We start from the raw sequence: 18,312 nt of genomic DNA, 5'->3' as shown, positions 1-18,312 counted from the left end.
GTGTACCAATCGACTCAGTCGACGAACTGAGCCGTTAGTGTGTGTGTGCACAATGGATGATTAATGATCATTGATGAGATGAAAAAAAGTAACCAACTTTTCATATAGGGGAACTGTTCCTTTTTTCATCTCACTGAACATATATTCATCTCATCGCAAAACAGAGAAATACAGCACCAATCTCGTCTCTGGTGAAAAAAATCACAAAAATAATAAACAAACCAAATTCCTTTTCATTGCTTTGTTTTTGATGGATGGAAATAGGAGCTATGGGATGAAATGCCGAACTGTTTCCCTAGTAATCGTTAATTGATTTTCTCACAAGTTGCTTTCGAAGGGAGTTAAGCCTTGTTGATCACTATTGAATTTGATAACGATCGTTCATTGCGTTTAGAAGTTATAAAGAAAATGGTGAACCAAACCAATTGAACTTATGTTCTACTGAATTGAAATAGGCAAGCACATATTTGTTAAATTCTGTCAAATATAATTGAATATCGAATAATAATAGGCACTTTTTTTGGGAAAAGCTGCAATTTTACACGTCGCTGAATTTTCAAAACTATTTGATGTGTATAATTGCATAAGGTGTCCTGGATTGGCCTGTGAAAAATATGGTCGTTTTAGTTTAAGGAGTAGTCTTTTGAAAAAAAAAATAACCAGTGCATTCAGTCATTTCCGGTCTAAATTGCAACTTCCGTTTCAACTTACCCCGCATTATAACTTGCCCCGGTGTGCCTTATTTAAGTGTACTTTTAGGGAAATTAGAATTTATATTATCGGTAGAATAACAGTAGTATGTAAATTTTAGTAATATTATTTGTCTTTGGCTTGCAATCAATCGCAGAACTGTACTCTAAGAATTTTCTTCTTGGTCCGTATAAACAAACAGCTCGATTAATTGCTAAACTACATCATCATGTGGTAAACTATACAATTGTGAGCCATTTTAAGTTTCAAATGACCAAAGTGACTAGAGAATGATATTTCACCGCATGAGGTCAACAAATTAGTACCCAAGCTGCAAGAAATCCGTGTTTCAAATTTCAATGGCAAAATTAGTAACGTTTGATAGAATGCAATTCTTAACTGCAACACTGAAGATAATTCGAAGTGCGTTCAACCCGATACGGAACTCAATGAACTTAATGCGTTGAACAGCCTTTGTCAGCAATAGACGGTTTCACTTTACCGCAGCGCAGCACTGCGTTCCGTTTGTTGACATAAACATGTTTTCACCACGAGCCACAAAAGTACGCATTGGCACATTTTTCCTGCAGTAGCACTGCACCAATGCTTGTCAGATGATCCACATTGCATACGTAACGCTGAAACACGACACTCGGGCGACTGTAATGCTATTTCACTGTTTCGATGGTTCAAACTTCAATCAGTTTTTTTGAGTCGGATATGAATAAGCGTTTTTGCGTTTCAATAAACAAAACAGTTGGTACGCAATCCGATCTATGCTTTTTTTTATTTTTAACACAAGCAATAACAGCAAATAGGTTTAACATTCAATATGAAAATGTTACTTTGGAATGATCGGGGAACACAAATTTTCTTTTCTAACTATTGGAAGATTATAGAAGTCAATACAAGATAAATCAAAAATCAACAACAGAATAATCATTAATAAATGGGAAGGTTCGTGTCTGATTACTGGTTATTAATTGTTCAAATTTTATTACAAAAATTTTGTCCTATTTAACACTTCAAGGACCAATTTTCCCAACGACCTGTCTGCCTTTGGAATAGTTAGAGTTTTTTTAATCCGATCAATTAACGCTTGATTTTCTTTTTCTATCAGCAAAATCTGATAAGACATCATATTTGATGCGCTGTATTTAAAATCTCTGCAACTATGACATCCGAACATATTCTTATTAAGCATATGCGGTATTTCGAAAAAAATCGTTTCAGGGAATTCGAAACGAAAATCCGAAATTTCATATCATAAACAAATTCCGCGGCGCGCCTAATAAAGCCATTCAAACTCTATTCAAAATCTTAATCTTTGTAATGACTTAATCTCACCACGTAATACAATTCAGTATCTTCAACAGAAACGCATTTAGCTTTCCACTTAAAAAGTTCTACAATGTTTTGTTGAAAGTAGACATGCATAAAACGTAATGCATATCTGTTAATTTAAATAATATTGTTTTGTGACGTAAACATAATTTGTACATGTCATCGTTTTGGTATGCTCTATTTTTATTCAAGGATGTTAACGATCATTCAGTAATTTGCGTTCGATCATTTAGTAGTTTGTCAATAACACAGTCCAGAAGCTGAATTTCAAAATATGTTGTATGGTGGACTTCTAGTGCGAAGGTTTTTCTACAACTTTGCCTAATGGTTCGTTATTAGAATTCAACTAATAACGGAGTTAGAGCGCTAGTTGCAGTAACTTAAACTAAATGATTGGAATTTTGTTATCATTTAGTCTAAGTTACTGAAACTATAGCTATAACTCCGTTACTAGTGGAATTCAAACAACGAACCATTAGGCAGAGTTGTAGAAAATCCTTTGCACTAGAAGTCCACCATACAAAGTATTTTGAAATTCAGCTTCTGGATTGTGTTATTGACAAACTACTAAATGATCGTTCGCAAATTACTGAATGATCGTTAACATCCTTGTTTTTATTTAAGTTGACTGAGTTGTGTAAGTAATATGTTATGTATTATGAGGCGATTGTTCGACCTGTACTCTAGTTGTGGAAACTCTTCGATAACCGAAATATTCCTCAGTGGTCTACTGAATATTGTCCGTTTTCCGTTGTCTTTTGAATGTAGGGGAGATATGTATAAAATGCGCCGGTTGGTTGTAAAATGCGGCACCACCTTTTCTTGGTTTATAACCCAAATTTTGTCTCAAAATCGTAAGCAGCTGAAGCGAAAAAAAACATTTGTAATCCGTCAAACGAAAAAATCCAGTCAAAAACTTTGTATTAAAAATTTAAAAAATAAAATATTATTTTGACTCATTCCAACGTAATTTCGGCGTTTCCGTCCGTTTCCGTTAATGTCTGAGACATTAACTAACTTAAAAGATAGAGTTGACACAATCCCTGTGCAGAAGAGTTTGAAAATTTTGTTGAAAAATAATTGGAAAATTTTGGATTGAAATTCTCAATTTTGGAATAAAAATGTTTTGTTGCAATATTGCTGCCTTAACACGGAAATTTGTGAGCCATATAATGACTGATATGTTGGATTATTGATAAACACTTCGAAAATACATATTTTCGGAGGAAATCAATTAAGTGATTAGCTTAGGGGGCGCATATTGACCGCATCTCCCCTATTCAGTTTGAACACCCATTTGTTTAAATACAGTGAAATGGAGATGGTGATGTTTCAGAAGTTTCCCTGATTTAGTAGATTTTTAGATCTTTGCAGATTTAAGAACGCACCATCTTGAGCATATTTCAGATTCTGGAACTGATTCAGATCCTTCCGAATGAGATCATTGCAATGACCTAATCTTTTACTTTCAGATATTTTTGATTCCGTCTATCATGGAAATCTAGAATTTTCTCACATTTTCTAGATCCTGCAGATCCAGATTATTTAAATGCTTCAAAATTGTATCGATTTTCTGTCACAATCGTACCGTTGTCCGTACGGCAGTTTGTTGTTAGTTCGGACATTCTGCTGGATTTAAAAGTTAATATTTAGCAATAAACGTAAATGTCTGCGTTCGAGTTTGTTGGCATCATATTTCATATTTTCATATTTTTTCAAGTGAAATCTTTTGTGTTTGAACCTTTCGCTTCTCTTACATAAATAATGGATAGGAAGGAAGATAAACATCGAGTTTTAAAACATATTGATTGGAAGGTTCTGTAGTCTGTACCAAATTAATTTGGTTACACTGGCGACCACCTCACCAAAGCTACCGACTGAATAGTAACAAGGCAGACTCGATTAAATTGCCACATCATGTCCTAGCTTTCAACAAACACGTACCTATTTTTTATTGCTAAACCACAGTAAATAGTTTACTGGAAATCAGCAAATTACAGATTTCTTTACATTCCATTTCCAATGGATTGAATCTCCAGGCTTTACAGATTCATCATGGAATGGAGAACTTTTCTGGGACGCCAGGCAATGTGAGGCAAGTAGGCTGAACCCGGAACTGTCCCACATAATCCAGAACGTTTGGCCTCTGTCACCTGCATGTAGGCAATGCAGATAGCGTAATGGTGTTGCTAGAGTAAGCGCATTCCACGGCTATTATTGTTAAGGTTTGACTCCCACCGCAGCAGTCTAACTAGCGTCTAGCAGTCACGATTTCCGTTTATCTTCCAAGGCTAACTCCATAGAAAAAGTGATGGATGAAAAATGCCACTCACTATAACCAAAACATGCTCGCCTAATATTTTCAACAGACCTCAGTAAAAATTTAGAAAAAGTCGAGTTTTCTACTGCAATCAACAGCTTTCATACTGCATACTTTCATATTTGTTGAAAAGACCATTTTGGAAAAATTTACAAATTCAATAAATCTTCATGAATTTGGTTGAAAATTTGCCTGGAGACTTTATTCAAGATATTGATTGAAATGAAGGGGTGGCACTTTGAACCTGTAATACTTTTCAAAATGGTGAATAGATCCAATCAATATGCAATCTGTTTATTGCAGTTAAAAAATGTTTTTTTTTTATTTTTACTGAGGTGATAAATATGTTTACGTTGTTTATGGTGAGGGGCATAGGGGCATGATGAACAGGTTACTTATGTCCTTTTGTAAAATTGAGCTAGATTCTCCCTATGGCATTTGGGTAACAATAATATACTTTAAAAATATTAAACAAAATTATTTTCTACGCGGATTTTTTATATTTGTATATAATGCAAAAAAAAACTATTCAATAAAAATTCCGAGGAAAAAAAATTTCATTTCGTTTCGTAAAATTTTGAATCAAATGGACTTTGTTTTCGTTTCGTTTCTATGTCTCGGAAGCAAGGAAGTTATCGATCATTTAGTAATTTGCATTCGATCATTCAGTAGTTTGTCAATAACTCATTCAAGAAGCTGAATTTCAAAATGTGTTGTATGGTGGACTTCTAGTGCGAAGGTTTTCCTTCAACTCTGCCAAATGGTTCGTTGTAAGGATTCAACTAATAACGGAATTATAGCGCTAGTTGCAGTAGCTTGAGCTAAATGATTGGAATTTTGTTATCATTTAGTCTAAGCTACTGAAACTATAGCTATAACTCCGTTACTAGTGGAATTCAAACAACGAACCACTTGGCAGAGTTGAAGGAAAACCTTCGAACTAGAAGTCCACCATACAACACATTTTGAAATTCAGCTTCTGGAATGAGTTATTGACAGACTACTAAATGATCGATAACATCCTTGCTCGGAAGTAAATCTGAATTTCGATTCGTCAGGAAAAAATGTGTTATCGCGTACCCTTAATTTTTACTAAATGTTCTACCCTTGATGCCTTGTACTTGAAGTTGGGCTTTTATTTAAGTATTTCCACGATCATGATTTGGCTTGTGTGGCACATGCTTCACATCCTATGATACATTCTAAACCAAGCCGAACATTATTATTAAATTGATTGTATAATACATATTTATGATAGTAGCAGTAGCACTATATCTCATCTACTAAAGTAATATGATATACTGTAAATCATTATCAAATCAAAATTGTTTGGTCATTTCAAATTCACATTGATGCTGTGCTCCCAGTAAATTTTACCCATATTAAGTATACCAATTTTTCAATGTTTCGCTAACTTTTTACCTCTCATTACCAACCTCATCAGATTTCTCATCTATTTTATAGATTTCCTGATTTATGACCTTTCGATTTCGAACACGTAAGCTGCGAACGATCGCTGGCCACCAACATCACGGTGGCCAAACCGATTGTAGGACCCCTCGACGTTGGCTGTAACAGTTGCACCCGTTGCGACACCGAAACTCGTAGTATTTGAATGCAGAGGAAAAAAAACAAAGAAAATATCGTCGTCAAATCAATTTTACCGATCAGCATCATTGTCACCCATACCATATCCGAACCCATCATAATCATCATCCCGGTTTTCACTCATTTGTATATGGAATGCAGTTCCAGCAGTAAGGCATGAGGAAATCGAAATGAAAATTTCTAGGGGTGTTACTCTCATTTTTTCGAGCTGGTGAAGCTTACAGAGATAAATGAGTTCCAATCCCAGGAATATTCTGCTGGCGATAAACGCTACGAGTGGAATGAATTTCGTAAATTCATTGCAGTATGGACCCAAATGGTAACCACAGAACATGGTAGTCAAACCAACGCAAAGACAAGCGAAACAAATCTTTCAATCATCTTGACAGCCCTTTTCTAAATAGAAATCCAATCAATCACTTTGACTACAGGTAAATTAATCCATTCCATTAAAGTAACTTAATATCCTTATAAATGATAGAAAATAAAGGAAGCAAAACAAACATAGAAAGAAATATCATTTTAACAGTTCCAGTGCATGGAAGGTAATCTAATTGAAATATTCTGACAAATTTAAACGAACATTTACCCAATTGTAAAACGAAAGCCCATAAAATGGATGGCAATCAACGTTGCTTGGCACAGCGATGTCACGGAAGCTATTCCTTAGCTTGATTACGCGAATTTCCTCAAGTCAATACCGGCATATTCTTGTTTGAATGCGCTTTGTCGATAGAAATAGAAAACAATCAATTAGTCGGGATAGTTGCTGAAACAAGCAAAGAAAAAAATGTCATCGTTAAGTAGCAGATAATTAGAATCAACAAATCAATATTGTCGTCTCTGAAAAGGATATTCCCTCTCCCAAAAATAGAAAGGACGGTCTCGATTAAATCGTTATGCTTTTTTCGCAGCATTATTTATGCGTAAGATATGAAACGCTTTCCTTTACTTCCACACTAGTTTTTTTTCAAAACTCCTCACCCTTTTCCTTATATGCCTTCTTGTTCGTGAGATGAATAGCAAATAAATAATTTGTCTAGTTTTACAAAGCATGAATCTGGTGAAAATTTATTAACAGATATCACAATCGCCCTTTTTTTTTTTTTTTTTTTTTTTGTATGCGATAACACACTTTTTCTTTGCGGAACGAAACAAAACATTGGCCATGAAAAGAGCAGAAAATAATATTCTTATCTATTTGTTCCTTCATTTGATAAAGAATATTATAATATCATCGATTAGTGAGCTGAGAAATGTTTGATACGTCTAGCAATAATAGGATCCGCTACACATTATTTTGACACAAATTTTGACGGTTTTTATGGGCTACATCAAGCGAGTGGCAGAACTCCGACAATATCAAATCAATATTGATATCCCAATTAACATTTCAAGTTTTATAACGATCTTGAAGACCATAATTTACTCTTCACGAGTGTTATAAAACCATCATAAAACTAAAATGTTACTAGGGATGGGACTTTTTTTTAACAAATTGATTTTTTAAACAAATACATTCGGTTTATGTTGCCAAAATCGAATGGTTTTCATTTTCTCATGATACTTTACGTTTCTTCACTTACTGTAACACAAAGCACACTGTGACATTTTTTAACGAGGATTTTGGAATCTAATCGTTTTTATAACGATTTTGGGATCCTTCCAATTTTGTTCACGTGATAATATATATCTAAATTTTAGAAAAACTCAGACTTCTTCTCTTTGAGTAACATATACAATTGGGCAATGTTTGAGAGGCTGCATATTTTTTCAGAGGATTTGCAGTGCTACTTCGTACATTTGCTGTGACCCCTGGATCCTGGAAGAACGATGGAATCCACTTATGACAGCCACAATGGACGGTTTATTCCATACTTCTCGTTCTTGTATGCACAAATCTCAATAGATGATAAACATAACTGAAAATGAATCCTAGCTGAGTAATACTTGAGCGCGATGACCAACCAATTTGAATATATTTTTCTGAATTTTGGTTAAACATGCCAAAAAAAAATCCCTGAAAGAGTATCTGAAGGAAACTAGGATTTTTTGTTTGCAATTCCTACAGGCATTTCTTAGGAAGTTTTCTTAGGAATTCTTTCGTGAAATCCTATGAGAATTTCTGCAGAAATTCATATACCTAGGTATTCTTTCTAAAATCCATTCAGGTTCTCTTTGGGAAATTCCTTTAGTAAAACCATACAATATTCCTGCAGGAATTCATTCGGAAATTTATTAAAGAATGAACTAGTTTCCGATGGAATTCCTAAAAGAATTTTCTAAAGGACTTTCCGAGGGAATTCCTGAAGTAATGTCGGAAAGAGTTTATGAAGGCATTTCCGGCAAATTTTTTGAAGGAATTTCCGGAAGAAACTTTTAAGAAAATTTCGAAGAAATCTCCACAGAGATTTTCAAAGAAGTTCCTAACAGAATTTTCGAATGCATCCCGAAAGCAATTTTCGAAGAAATTCATAAAGGAGTATTGAAGATATTTGTGAAGAGATCCCGATAAAAATAAAAAGAAATTGAGAATGTTGTGAAGGGATTCCTGAGGGAAATGTTCAAGAACTTCTTTCTAAAGTTGCCTATACCTATACCTATGATGGTTGTATATTCCGTGTTGTCCGGAGCAAAACCGAATGTGATTTCTTATTCCAGGCTGCTCGTTATTGAGCCGCCAGTCACCAGTCTCCCTACACACTGGCTGCACCTTCATCTTCCTGGATTACACACAGCCAGCGAATCTACCTCGGAGCCGTCGTTCTCTTCCAGGTTCTCTGCAGGTTACTGGTCTCTCTTTCGGCATACGCATTACATGTCCAGTCCACTCTAATCTGTCATATTTTATCAACCTGCCTGGGCTGCTTTTTGTACACTGGGCACAATTCGTGATTCATTCATTCGTCTGCGCCATTTACCATTTTCCACTACGCCGCAAAGTGTTGAGTGCAATCTTTTACGCTCAAACATTCCGCGAATTCGATAGTCTGCATCTTTTAACACTTCATGGCCGTACAGGGCGACTGGACGAATCAACTACAGAGCTAGTTTCAATGGCTTAATAATAATTAAGATAATTAATGGATTAAGATAATTTACTGAAGGAATCTTCAAAGCATTATCCGGAGAAATTCTTTGGAAATTGCTTAAGGTAGTTTTGAAAGAATTCCTATAGGAATTTTAGGAAAAAAATTCTAGGAAGTTGCTGAGAAACCTCTACAGGAATTTCTTTAAAAAAAATCCGAAGGAATTTCTTCGAAAATTAATTTACGAATTTCGTTGGAAGATTCTTTTAGTACTGTGAGAAAAAATTCCGAAGACATTCGTAAAATAATTTTTGAAGAAACTCCAAGACAAATTTCCAAAGCTTGAAGAAGTTTCTGAAGGAATCCGTAAATGAATTTCTGAAGGAGTTTTAAGAGAATATTTGGAGGAATTCTGATACAATTTTCGAAGTAGAGTAGAGTGGGGCAAGAGTGCGCGTGGGGTAAAAGTACGTTTTCGATTTTTTGAAGTAATAAAAAAAGATAAACTAGCAGCACTGCATCAAATTGACAGGTAATCTGGCCAACTATTATCATGTGTAATTGTAAACGATTTGAATAAACAACAAGGGAGATATGGAGTTAGTTAACTTTTTGGTCATTTGGCTAAAAATAATTGGGTTTCCGCAACTAGTATTTCATTACCATATATACGTTCAATCAGGTGAACATTATACCATTTCGATAACCTATTGTATAGAGTACTTTATGGTGCAGAACACCAATCCGGTTGGTTTTCCAAGAAGTCAAATCCATTACTTGAATATTTTTTTGGACTGTGGGGTAAAAGTACGCAGGAACCGGTGGGGCAAGAGTACGCATATGAATCTTCAAGTTCTGACGTCAAACCCGTATTTCCGGCCGAAATAAGACTTCTTCCAAAGCGTATAGATCCACAACCAAGAAAAAAAGGACAGAATTCAAAATTATCACAAGTTTTTAGGATAAGTTGAAGTAATTCGGTGTTAGAGCACCTCCACGGGAGTTCTCATCGCTATTCTTATTATAGCGCTCCCTTCCGAGTGCTATTTTAAGATAGCGCCCCATCTTTCCACCGGTGGTTTCTGTTTTAGGTATAGCGACTATGTAAACATATTGAGCTCTCACCGCGTGTTGCTAAAAGTAGTCTTTTTTTTCTTCTATGGCTCTACATTCCAACTGGAACTTGGCTAGCTGCTCAACTTAGTATTCTATTAGCATTTTATCAGTTATTAATTGAAAGCTTTTCTGTATCCGCCATTGCATGAGTATGTATTTTGTGTGACAACTATGCCCAAGGAGCTCACTCGAAAACATCCTTGACCGAATCGGGAACAGAACTCGCCATCTCCGGAAGGCAATTCTACGCTTTTGCTCGCAAGGGTAGCTGGAGATCCGTCGTAGTAAATTTTTTCACCGTTATTCCTTCTGGACTTCCTTCCTCCTGGAAGTCGAAAAAATCCTCCTGACATTCCCACCAGTTTTCCTACAGGAATCTCTTGACAAAATCCTGCAGGAATGCTTCCACAGTTTTTTTTCTCTGAAGGATGTCCCGGAGAAAAAATATTGTAACAACATCTGAAAGAATCTAAACAATTCTCTTGAAAAAAAATAGGTTATCAAATGAAACCACCAAAGATATTATTGGGAAATTCCAATTAAAAAAACCCTAATGATTCTGGAAGAAATCCTAATACTATTCTGGGAGAACTGCTAAAGATTCTTAAAAGAACACAAAGATTGCTCCCGGATTAATCTGCCAGGGATCCTACATGAATTTCCAAAATAAGAAATGTGTAAATGAACGACAGAAAAGAGAAACTTGCGGTAGATTTTCTGGAGGAACTAGTTGAAGAACATACTGAATAATTACTAAAGGAACATTCTGAGGGATTCCTGGAAGACCTCCTTCTTGGAATAACTAGGGAACAATCTGAAAAATAAAAACGGTAGAATTTTCTTTTGCTAAAAATTCATGCATATTTCGGACTCTAACGGGGCACAGTGATGCCACTCCATACAAAACTCGGAAAAAAGTCTTTTCAATCACTTTTTGTCAACCGATTACCTCGCAACATGTTGCATTCGATGCGGAATATTGTCCCATTGCTTCCTATTGAAAATTGGATAGGACTATGGGCTCATAAGCTATGGCCAAAATACTTTTTTTTTCATACAAAAACGCGTAAAAACCCATAACTCATTTTTCTGGCACTTATCCTCAACCGACTTACTCGTAACAAACTGCATTCGAAGCAGAATCCTGTTCCATTGTTTCTTATTGAAAATTGATCATATCGGACGATGGGATCAGAAGTTATGGCCAAAATACTATTTTCATTAATACAATACAAAATCACTTTTTCGCACATATGTCTATCCGATTTGCTTGCAACAAGTGGCGTTCGGCGAGAAATTGTATAATGCATATAAACAAATATGATAAATAAGACCTATCCACATATTTGTGTTATTTTGAACTTTTCTTACGTATTTCTTAACCCGAGAAAGGCACCATCACCGATAGGTGGATTAATTAGGGTTTTTGTGCTTAATATTGCTACGTAGCTACGTAGCCTAAATGATCAGAGTTATTCAATATGATTCAATTATATGGTATTTGTGCAAGTATGGTATGTACTGTGAACTGAGGTGAACTCCCTCGCGGTAGAGCGTTTTTTTTAACTAAAATGTGTATAAGGACTGTTCAGTTTATAAAGAGGACACTTTGTATTGTCGATGCTTTTAAACCATCAATCTTTTTCAAAATCTGTTTTCTTTTCATTGAATGTATTGTCTGGCCTTCTAGATATGAAATCCGATTATCAACGAAACAAATCTAACTCAGAAATTTGGGATATTCATAACAATCTAAATTTGTTGGATTTTCAACAGCTTCAACCGTTTATATAACGTTTTCGGGCTGCCACAGGCTCTACTGTTTCTAGATATCGACAAATCATTGAAAGTGTGTTTCTTTCTGATCTTCTTGATGATTTCGTTGACATGCCGATTTACAATTTTCTTACAAACTATAAATTTTGCTTATACAATAATTTGTTGGGAAGCTTATGTTTACGCGAAATATGAGAAGCTTTGACAATTGGCGCCATTTTGTTAGATTTCAACTGTTTTATCTCTTTTCAAAAAGTACAGTTGATTGACAGTGTATTAAATCGTCTAAGACGAATTAAGATAGTTGAATACATTTCACTAAAAGAGCTTAATATATTTTTCTGTGACAGTGTATTATCATTTTGGGAACTTCCGGAGAAATTCCCGGAGGAACTTCCGGAGGAATTTCCGGAGGAACTTCTGGAAGAATTCCCGGAGGAACTTCCGGAGGAATTCTTGGAGGAACTTCCGGAGGAATTCCCGGAGGAACTTCCGGAGGAATTCTTGGAGGAACTTCCGGAGGAATTCCCGGAGGAACTTCCGGAGGAATTCCCGGAGGAACTTCCGGAGGAATTCCCGGAGGAACTTCCGGAGGAAATCCTGGAGGCACTTCCGGAGGAATTCCTGGAGAAACTCCTGGAGGAGTTCCGGGAGAATTCCCGGAGGAACTTCCGGAGGAATTCCCGGAGGAACTTCCGGAGGAATTCCCGGAGGAACTTCCGGAGGAATTCCCGGAGGAACTTCCGGAGGAATTCCCGGAGGAACTTCCGGAGGAATTCTTGGAGGACCTTCCGGAGGAATTCCCGGAGGAACTTCCGGAGGAATTCCCGAGGAACTTCGGAGGAATTCCCGGAGGAACTTCCGGAGGAATTCCCGGAGGAACTTCCGGAGGAATTCCCGGAGGAACTTCGGAGGAATTCGGAGGAACTTCCGGAGGAATTCCGGAGGAACTTCGGAGGAATTCCCGGAGGAACTTCCGGAGGAATTCGGAGGAACTTCCGGAGGAATTCCCGGAGGAACTTCGGAGGAATTCCCGGAGGAACTTCCGGAGGAATTCCCGGAGGAACTTCCGGAGGAACTTCGGAGGAATTCGGAGGAACTTCGGAGGAATTCCCGGAGGAACTTCCGGAGGAATTCCCGGAGGAATTCCTGGAGGAACTTCGGAGGAATTCCGGAGGAACTTCCGGAAGAATTCCTGGAGGAACTTCCGGAGGAATTCCCGGAGGAACTTCTGGAGGAACTCCCAGAGGAACTTTTGGAGGAATTTCCGGAGGAATTCCCGGAGGAACTTCCGGAGGAACTTCCGGAGGAATTCCCAGAGGAACTTCCGGAGGAATTCCCGGAGGAACTTCCGGAGGAATTCCTGGAGGAACTTCCGGAGGAATTCCTGGAGGAACTTCCGGAGGAATTCGGAGGAACTTCCGGAGGAGCTTCGGAGGAACTGCGGAGGAATTCCCGGAGGAACTTCCGGAGGAATTCCCGGAGGAACTTCCGGAGGAGCTTCGGAGGAACTTCGGAGGAATTCCCGGAGGAACTTCCGGAGGAATTCCCGGAGGAACTTCCGGAGGAATTCCCGGAGGAACTTCCGGAGGAATTCCCGGAGGAACTTCCGGAGGAATTCCCGGAGGATCTTCCGGAGGAATTCCCGGAGGAACTTCCGGAGGAATTCCCGGAGGAACTTCCGGAGGAATTCCCGGAGGAACTTCCGGAGGAATTCCCGGAGGAATTCCCGGAGGAACTTCCGGAGGAATTCCCGGAGGAACTTCCGGAGGAATTCCTGAGGAACTTCCGGAGGAATTCCCGGAGGAACTTCCGGAGGAATTCGGAGGAACTTCGGAGGAATTCCCGGAGGAACTTCGGAGGAATTCCGGAGGAATTCCCGGAGGAATTCCTGGAGAAACTTCCGGAGGAATTCCCGGAGTAACTTTCAGAGGCATTCCCGGAGGAACTTCTGGAGGAATTCCCGGAGGAACTTCCGGAGGAATTCCTGGAGAAACTTCCGGAGGAATTCCCGGAGTAACTTCTGGAGGAATTCGGAGGAACTTCGGAGGAATTCCCGGAGGAACTTCCGGAGAAATTCCCGGAGGAACTTCCGGAGGAATTCCCGGAGGAACTTCGGAGGAATTTGAAGGAACTTCCGGAGGAATTCCCGGAGGAACTTCCGGAGGAATTCCTAGAGGAACTTCCGAAGGAATTCCTAAAGGAACTTCCGGAGAAATTTCTAAAGGAACTTCCGGAGGAATTCCCGGAGGAACTTCCGGAGGAATTCCCGGAGGAACTTCCGGAGGAATTCCCGGAGGAACTTCCGGAGGAATTCCCGGAGGAACTTCCGGAGGAATTCCCGGAGGAACTTCCGGAGGAACTTCCGGAGGAACTTCCGGAGGAATTCCCGGAGGAACTTCCGGAGGAATTCCCGGAGGAACTTCCGGAGGAATTCCCGGAGGAACTTCCGGAGGAATTCCCGGAGGAACTTCCGGAGGAATTCCCGGAGGAACTTCCGGAGGAATTGCCGGAGGAACTTCCGGAGGAATTCCCGGAGGAACTTCCGGAGGAACTTCCGGAACTTCCGGAGGAATTCCCGGAGGAACTTCCGGAGGAATTCCCGGAGGAACTTCCGGAGGAATTCCCGGAGGAACTTCCGGAGGAATTCCCGGAGGAACTTCCGGAGGAATTCCCGGAGGAACTTCCGGAGGAATTCCCGGAGGAACTTCCGGAGGAATTCCCGGAGGAACTTCCGGAGGAATTCCCGGAGGAACTTCGGAGGAATTCCCGGAGGAACTTCCGGAGGAATTCCCGGAGGAACTTCGGAGGAATTCCCGGAGGAACTTCCGGAGGAATTCCCGGAGGTCCGGAGGAATTCCCGGAGGAAATTCCAGAGGAATTCGGAGGAACTTCCGGAGGAATTCTGGAGGAACTTCCGGAGGAATTCCCGGAGGAACTTCCGGAGGAATTCCTGGAGGAACTTCCGGAGGAATTCCCGGAGGAACTTCCGGAGGAATTCCCGGAGGAACTTCCGGAGGAATTCCCGGAGGAACTTCCGGAGGAATTCCCGGAGGAACTTCCGGAGGAATTCCCGGAGGAACTTCCGGAGGAATTCCGGGAGGAACTTCCGCAGGACTTCCCGGAGGAACTTCCGGAGGAATTCTGGAGGAACTTCCGGAGGAATTCTGGAGGAACTTCGGAGGAATTCCTGGAGGAACTTCCGGAGGAATTCCTGGAGGAACTTCCGGAGGAATTCCGGAGGAACTTCGGAGGAATTCCCGGAGGAACTTCCAGAGGAATTCCCGGAGGAACTTCCGGAGGAATTCGGAGGAACTTCCGGAGGAATTCCCGGAGGAACTTCGGAGGAATTCGGAGAAACGAGGAATTCCCGGAGAAACTTCCGGAGGAATTTCCGGAGGAATTCCCGGAGGAACTTCCGCAGGAATTCCCGGAGGAACTTCCGGAGGAATTCCCTGAGGAACTTCCGGAGGAATTCCCGGAGGAATTCCCGGAGGAACTTCCGGAGGAAAATCCGGAGGAATTCCCGGAGGAACTTCCGGAGGAATTCCCGGAGGAACTTCCGGAGGAATTCCCGGAGGAACTTCCGGAGGAATTCCCGGAGGAACTTCCGGAGGAACTTCCGGAGGAATTCCCGGAGGAACTTCCGGAGGAATTCCCGGAGGAACTTCCGGAGGAATTCCCGGAGGAACTTCCGGAGGAATTCCCGGAGGAACTTCCGGAGGAATTCCCGGAGGATTTTCCGGAGGAATTCCCGGAGGAACTTCCGGAGGAACTTCCGGAAGAATTCCCAGAGGAACTTCCGGAGGAATTCCCGGAGGAACTTCCAGAGGAATTGCTGAGGGAAATTCCAGAGGAATTCCTGGAGGATTTCCTGAAGGAACTCTTGGAGGAACATCCGGAGGAATTCCCGGAGGAACTTTCGGAGGACCTCCTGGAGGGACTTCCAGAGGAACTTCAGAGGAGTTCCTGGAGGAACTTCCAGAGAAAAGCCTGGAGATACTTCCGGAAGTAGTTCTAGAAAAGTTTTCGAAGGAATATCCGGAGGAATTACTGGAGGAATATCCAAAGGAATTCCTGGAGGAATATTCAGAGGAATTTCTGGAGGAATACCCAGAGGAATCCTGGAGGAATATCCAGAGGAACACTTGGAGGAATATCCAGAGGAACTCCTGAAGGAATATCCAGCGGAATTCCTGGAGGAATATTCAGAGGAATTCCTGAAGGAATATCCAGAGGATTTCCTGGAGGTATATCCAGAGGAATTCCTGGAGGAATATCCTGAGGAATTCCTGGAGGAATATCCAGAGGAATTCCTGGAGGTATATCCAGAGGAATTCCTGGAGGAATATCCAGAGGAATTCCTGGAGGAATATCCGGAGGTATATCCGGAGGAACTCCTGGAGGAATATTCGGAGGAATGAAGCAATTCCTTGGGAAATATTGGAGGGAATTATTGGAAGAATGGAGCAATTCCTGGGGAAATATCGAAAGGAATTTCTTGAGGAATATCCGGATAAATTACCAAAGAAATTTCCGGAGAAATTACCAAAGAAATTTCTGGAGAAATTCCTGGAACAATAATCAACGCAATTCCTGGAGCAATATCCGGAGAAATTTCTGAAAATTTTCTCCAAGAATTCCTCCGAAAACTCTTCCAGGAATTCTCCAGGTTCTTTCTGGAGTTCTTTCGGAGATTCCTCCTAGAATTCCTCTGGAAGTTCCTTTTAGAATATCTTTGGGAGTTACTTCTGGAATATCTTGAGCAGTTCCTTCTGGAATTCACCCAGAAGTTCCTCGTGGAGCTCCACCGAAAGTTCTTTCTAGAACTCCTCCGGAAGTTTTTTTTCGAAATTCCTGCGGAAGTTGCATCGGAATATCCGAAGTTCTTCCAGGAATCCCTCTGGAAGTTCCTCTAGGAATTCATGGTAGACCAATTGATACAAACTCCAACACAGTTTTGAAATTTTTGAGCTTCTGGTTAAGATGAGATGCGAATCATATACGCAAGCTCTACGGATGTGTATGGCCATGCCTGGTCAATGTCAGATTCTTATCGAGCGTAGTTGACCTGACCCTTTTCGGATTGGAAATTGTCTCGACTTCCCTGGCCATAAAAGTATCATCGTGTTACCCTCATGTTATATGGGTGTAAAAATGGTAACCTGGCTATGAAACCTCGCAGTTAATAACTGTGGAAGTGCTTAAAGAACACTAAGCTGCGAGGCGGCTCTATCCCAGTGTGGGAATGTAATGCCAACAAGAAGAAGAAAAAGTTGGCCTGTTAAACCAATTGTTCCAAACTTCACAATAGTTTGGACAACCTAGAACATCTGGTTTGGGTATAACTGAAACGAAATTTATAAGCGTGGTGTCCACGGACATGTATTAACATGAATGATTGATATCATGTTTGTATCAAGCGCAGTTTACCTTGTAGATGGTTTGATTCCAAAACATTTTGGGTAACTCATAACATCTGGTTTGGATATAACTGAGTTACAAATGACACATATAGGCTCTATGAACTTGTATGGACATGACTGGTTGATGTCAAAGTTATATTGAGCGCAGTTGACTTGATAGACTCCAGAGCAGTGTTGAGTACTTCGAACATGATATTGGTATAATTGAGTTACAAATCGTATGGGCTCTACTGACTTGTATGGACATCTTATTGCTATCAGATTTGTACCGAGCGCAGTTGACCTGGTAGACCAATTCATCCGAACTCCAGAACAGTTTCTGAGAACCTAGAACATCTGGTTGGGGTATAACTGAGTTGAAAACTATACACGTGGGCTCTTCGGATGTGTGTGGACAAGACTTGTCAATTTCAGATAGCTATCGACCGCAGTTGACCAGGTAGACCGATTGATCCACACTCCAGAACATTTTCGAGAACTTGAAACATCTGGTATGGGTATAACTGTGCTGCAAATCATACGCATGGGCACTAAGGACTTATGTGGACATGATTGGTCGATTTCAGATAGCTATCGAGCTCAGTTGACTTGGTAGACCAATTGATCCAAACTCCTAAACAGTTTGGAGATCCTAGAACATCTGGTTTGGGAAAATCTGAGTATAATATCATTCCCCTGGCCTCTACTGACCTTCATGAACTTGATGGGTTTCCGTGCCAATGTTTCCGTAGTTTTCATCGTCAACATTTGCATATCATCTTTCATCAGTATAGAGGTCATTTAAGAGTCGCTAGGGATGTCCAGAAGAAACATTTTATTGACACATAGTATAGTCAATGCTAGAATAGTGTTATGAAACATTTTTTTGAACCTGTAAGTGTTGTTCCGACTGAAGAATGTCATGTAAATTAAAATTTACTATTTTTTGAAAAAAAAACGTCCTAACTCAGGCCCCTCTATAAAAAGCATCCCTAGAAACTTAACACAGCAGTATGGTGAAACT

At 40.0% G+C, this 18,312-nt stretch overlaps 1 protein-coding gene across 2 annotated transcripts in view; it reads left to right on the top strand.

Moving 5' to 3' along the window:
* LOC134212677 (ankyrin repeat domain-containing protein 13C) overlaps nt 1–7,021 on the top strand; it is a 55,062-nt gene extending 48,041 nt beyond the window's left edge. Inside the window, exon 6 of one of the 2 annotated variants that reach the window (XM_062690731.1) lies at nt 5,799–7,021. In XM_062690731.1, the coding sequence (XP_062546715.1) occupies nt 5,799–5,856 (58 nt within the window). In that variant the 3' untranslated portion in view covers nt 5,857–7,021. The remainder of the gene's footprint in view (nt 1–5,798) is intronic. The other variant, XM_062690732.1, reaches the window with a different exon arrangement.
* Nucleotides 7,022–18,312: the final 11,291 nt, after the last annotated feature.

Source organism: Armigeres subalbatus, chromosome 2 (assembly GCF_024139115.2).
Source record: "Armigeres subalbatus isolate Guangzhou_Male chromosome 2, GZ_Asu_2, whole genome shotgun sequence".
Taxonomy (NCBI): Eukaryota; Metazoa; Arthropoda; class Insecta; order Diptera; family Culicidae; genus Armigeres; species Armigeres subalbatus.
Note: the sequence above shows the minus strand (reverse complement) of the source record. Positions and strands in the feature narration are given on the sequence as shown.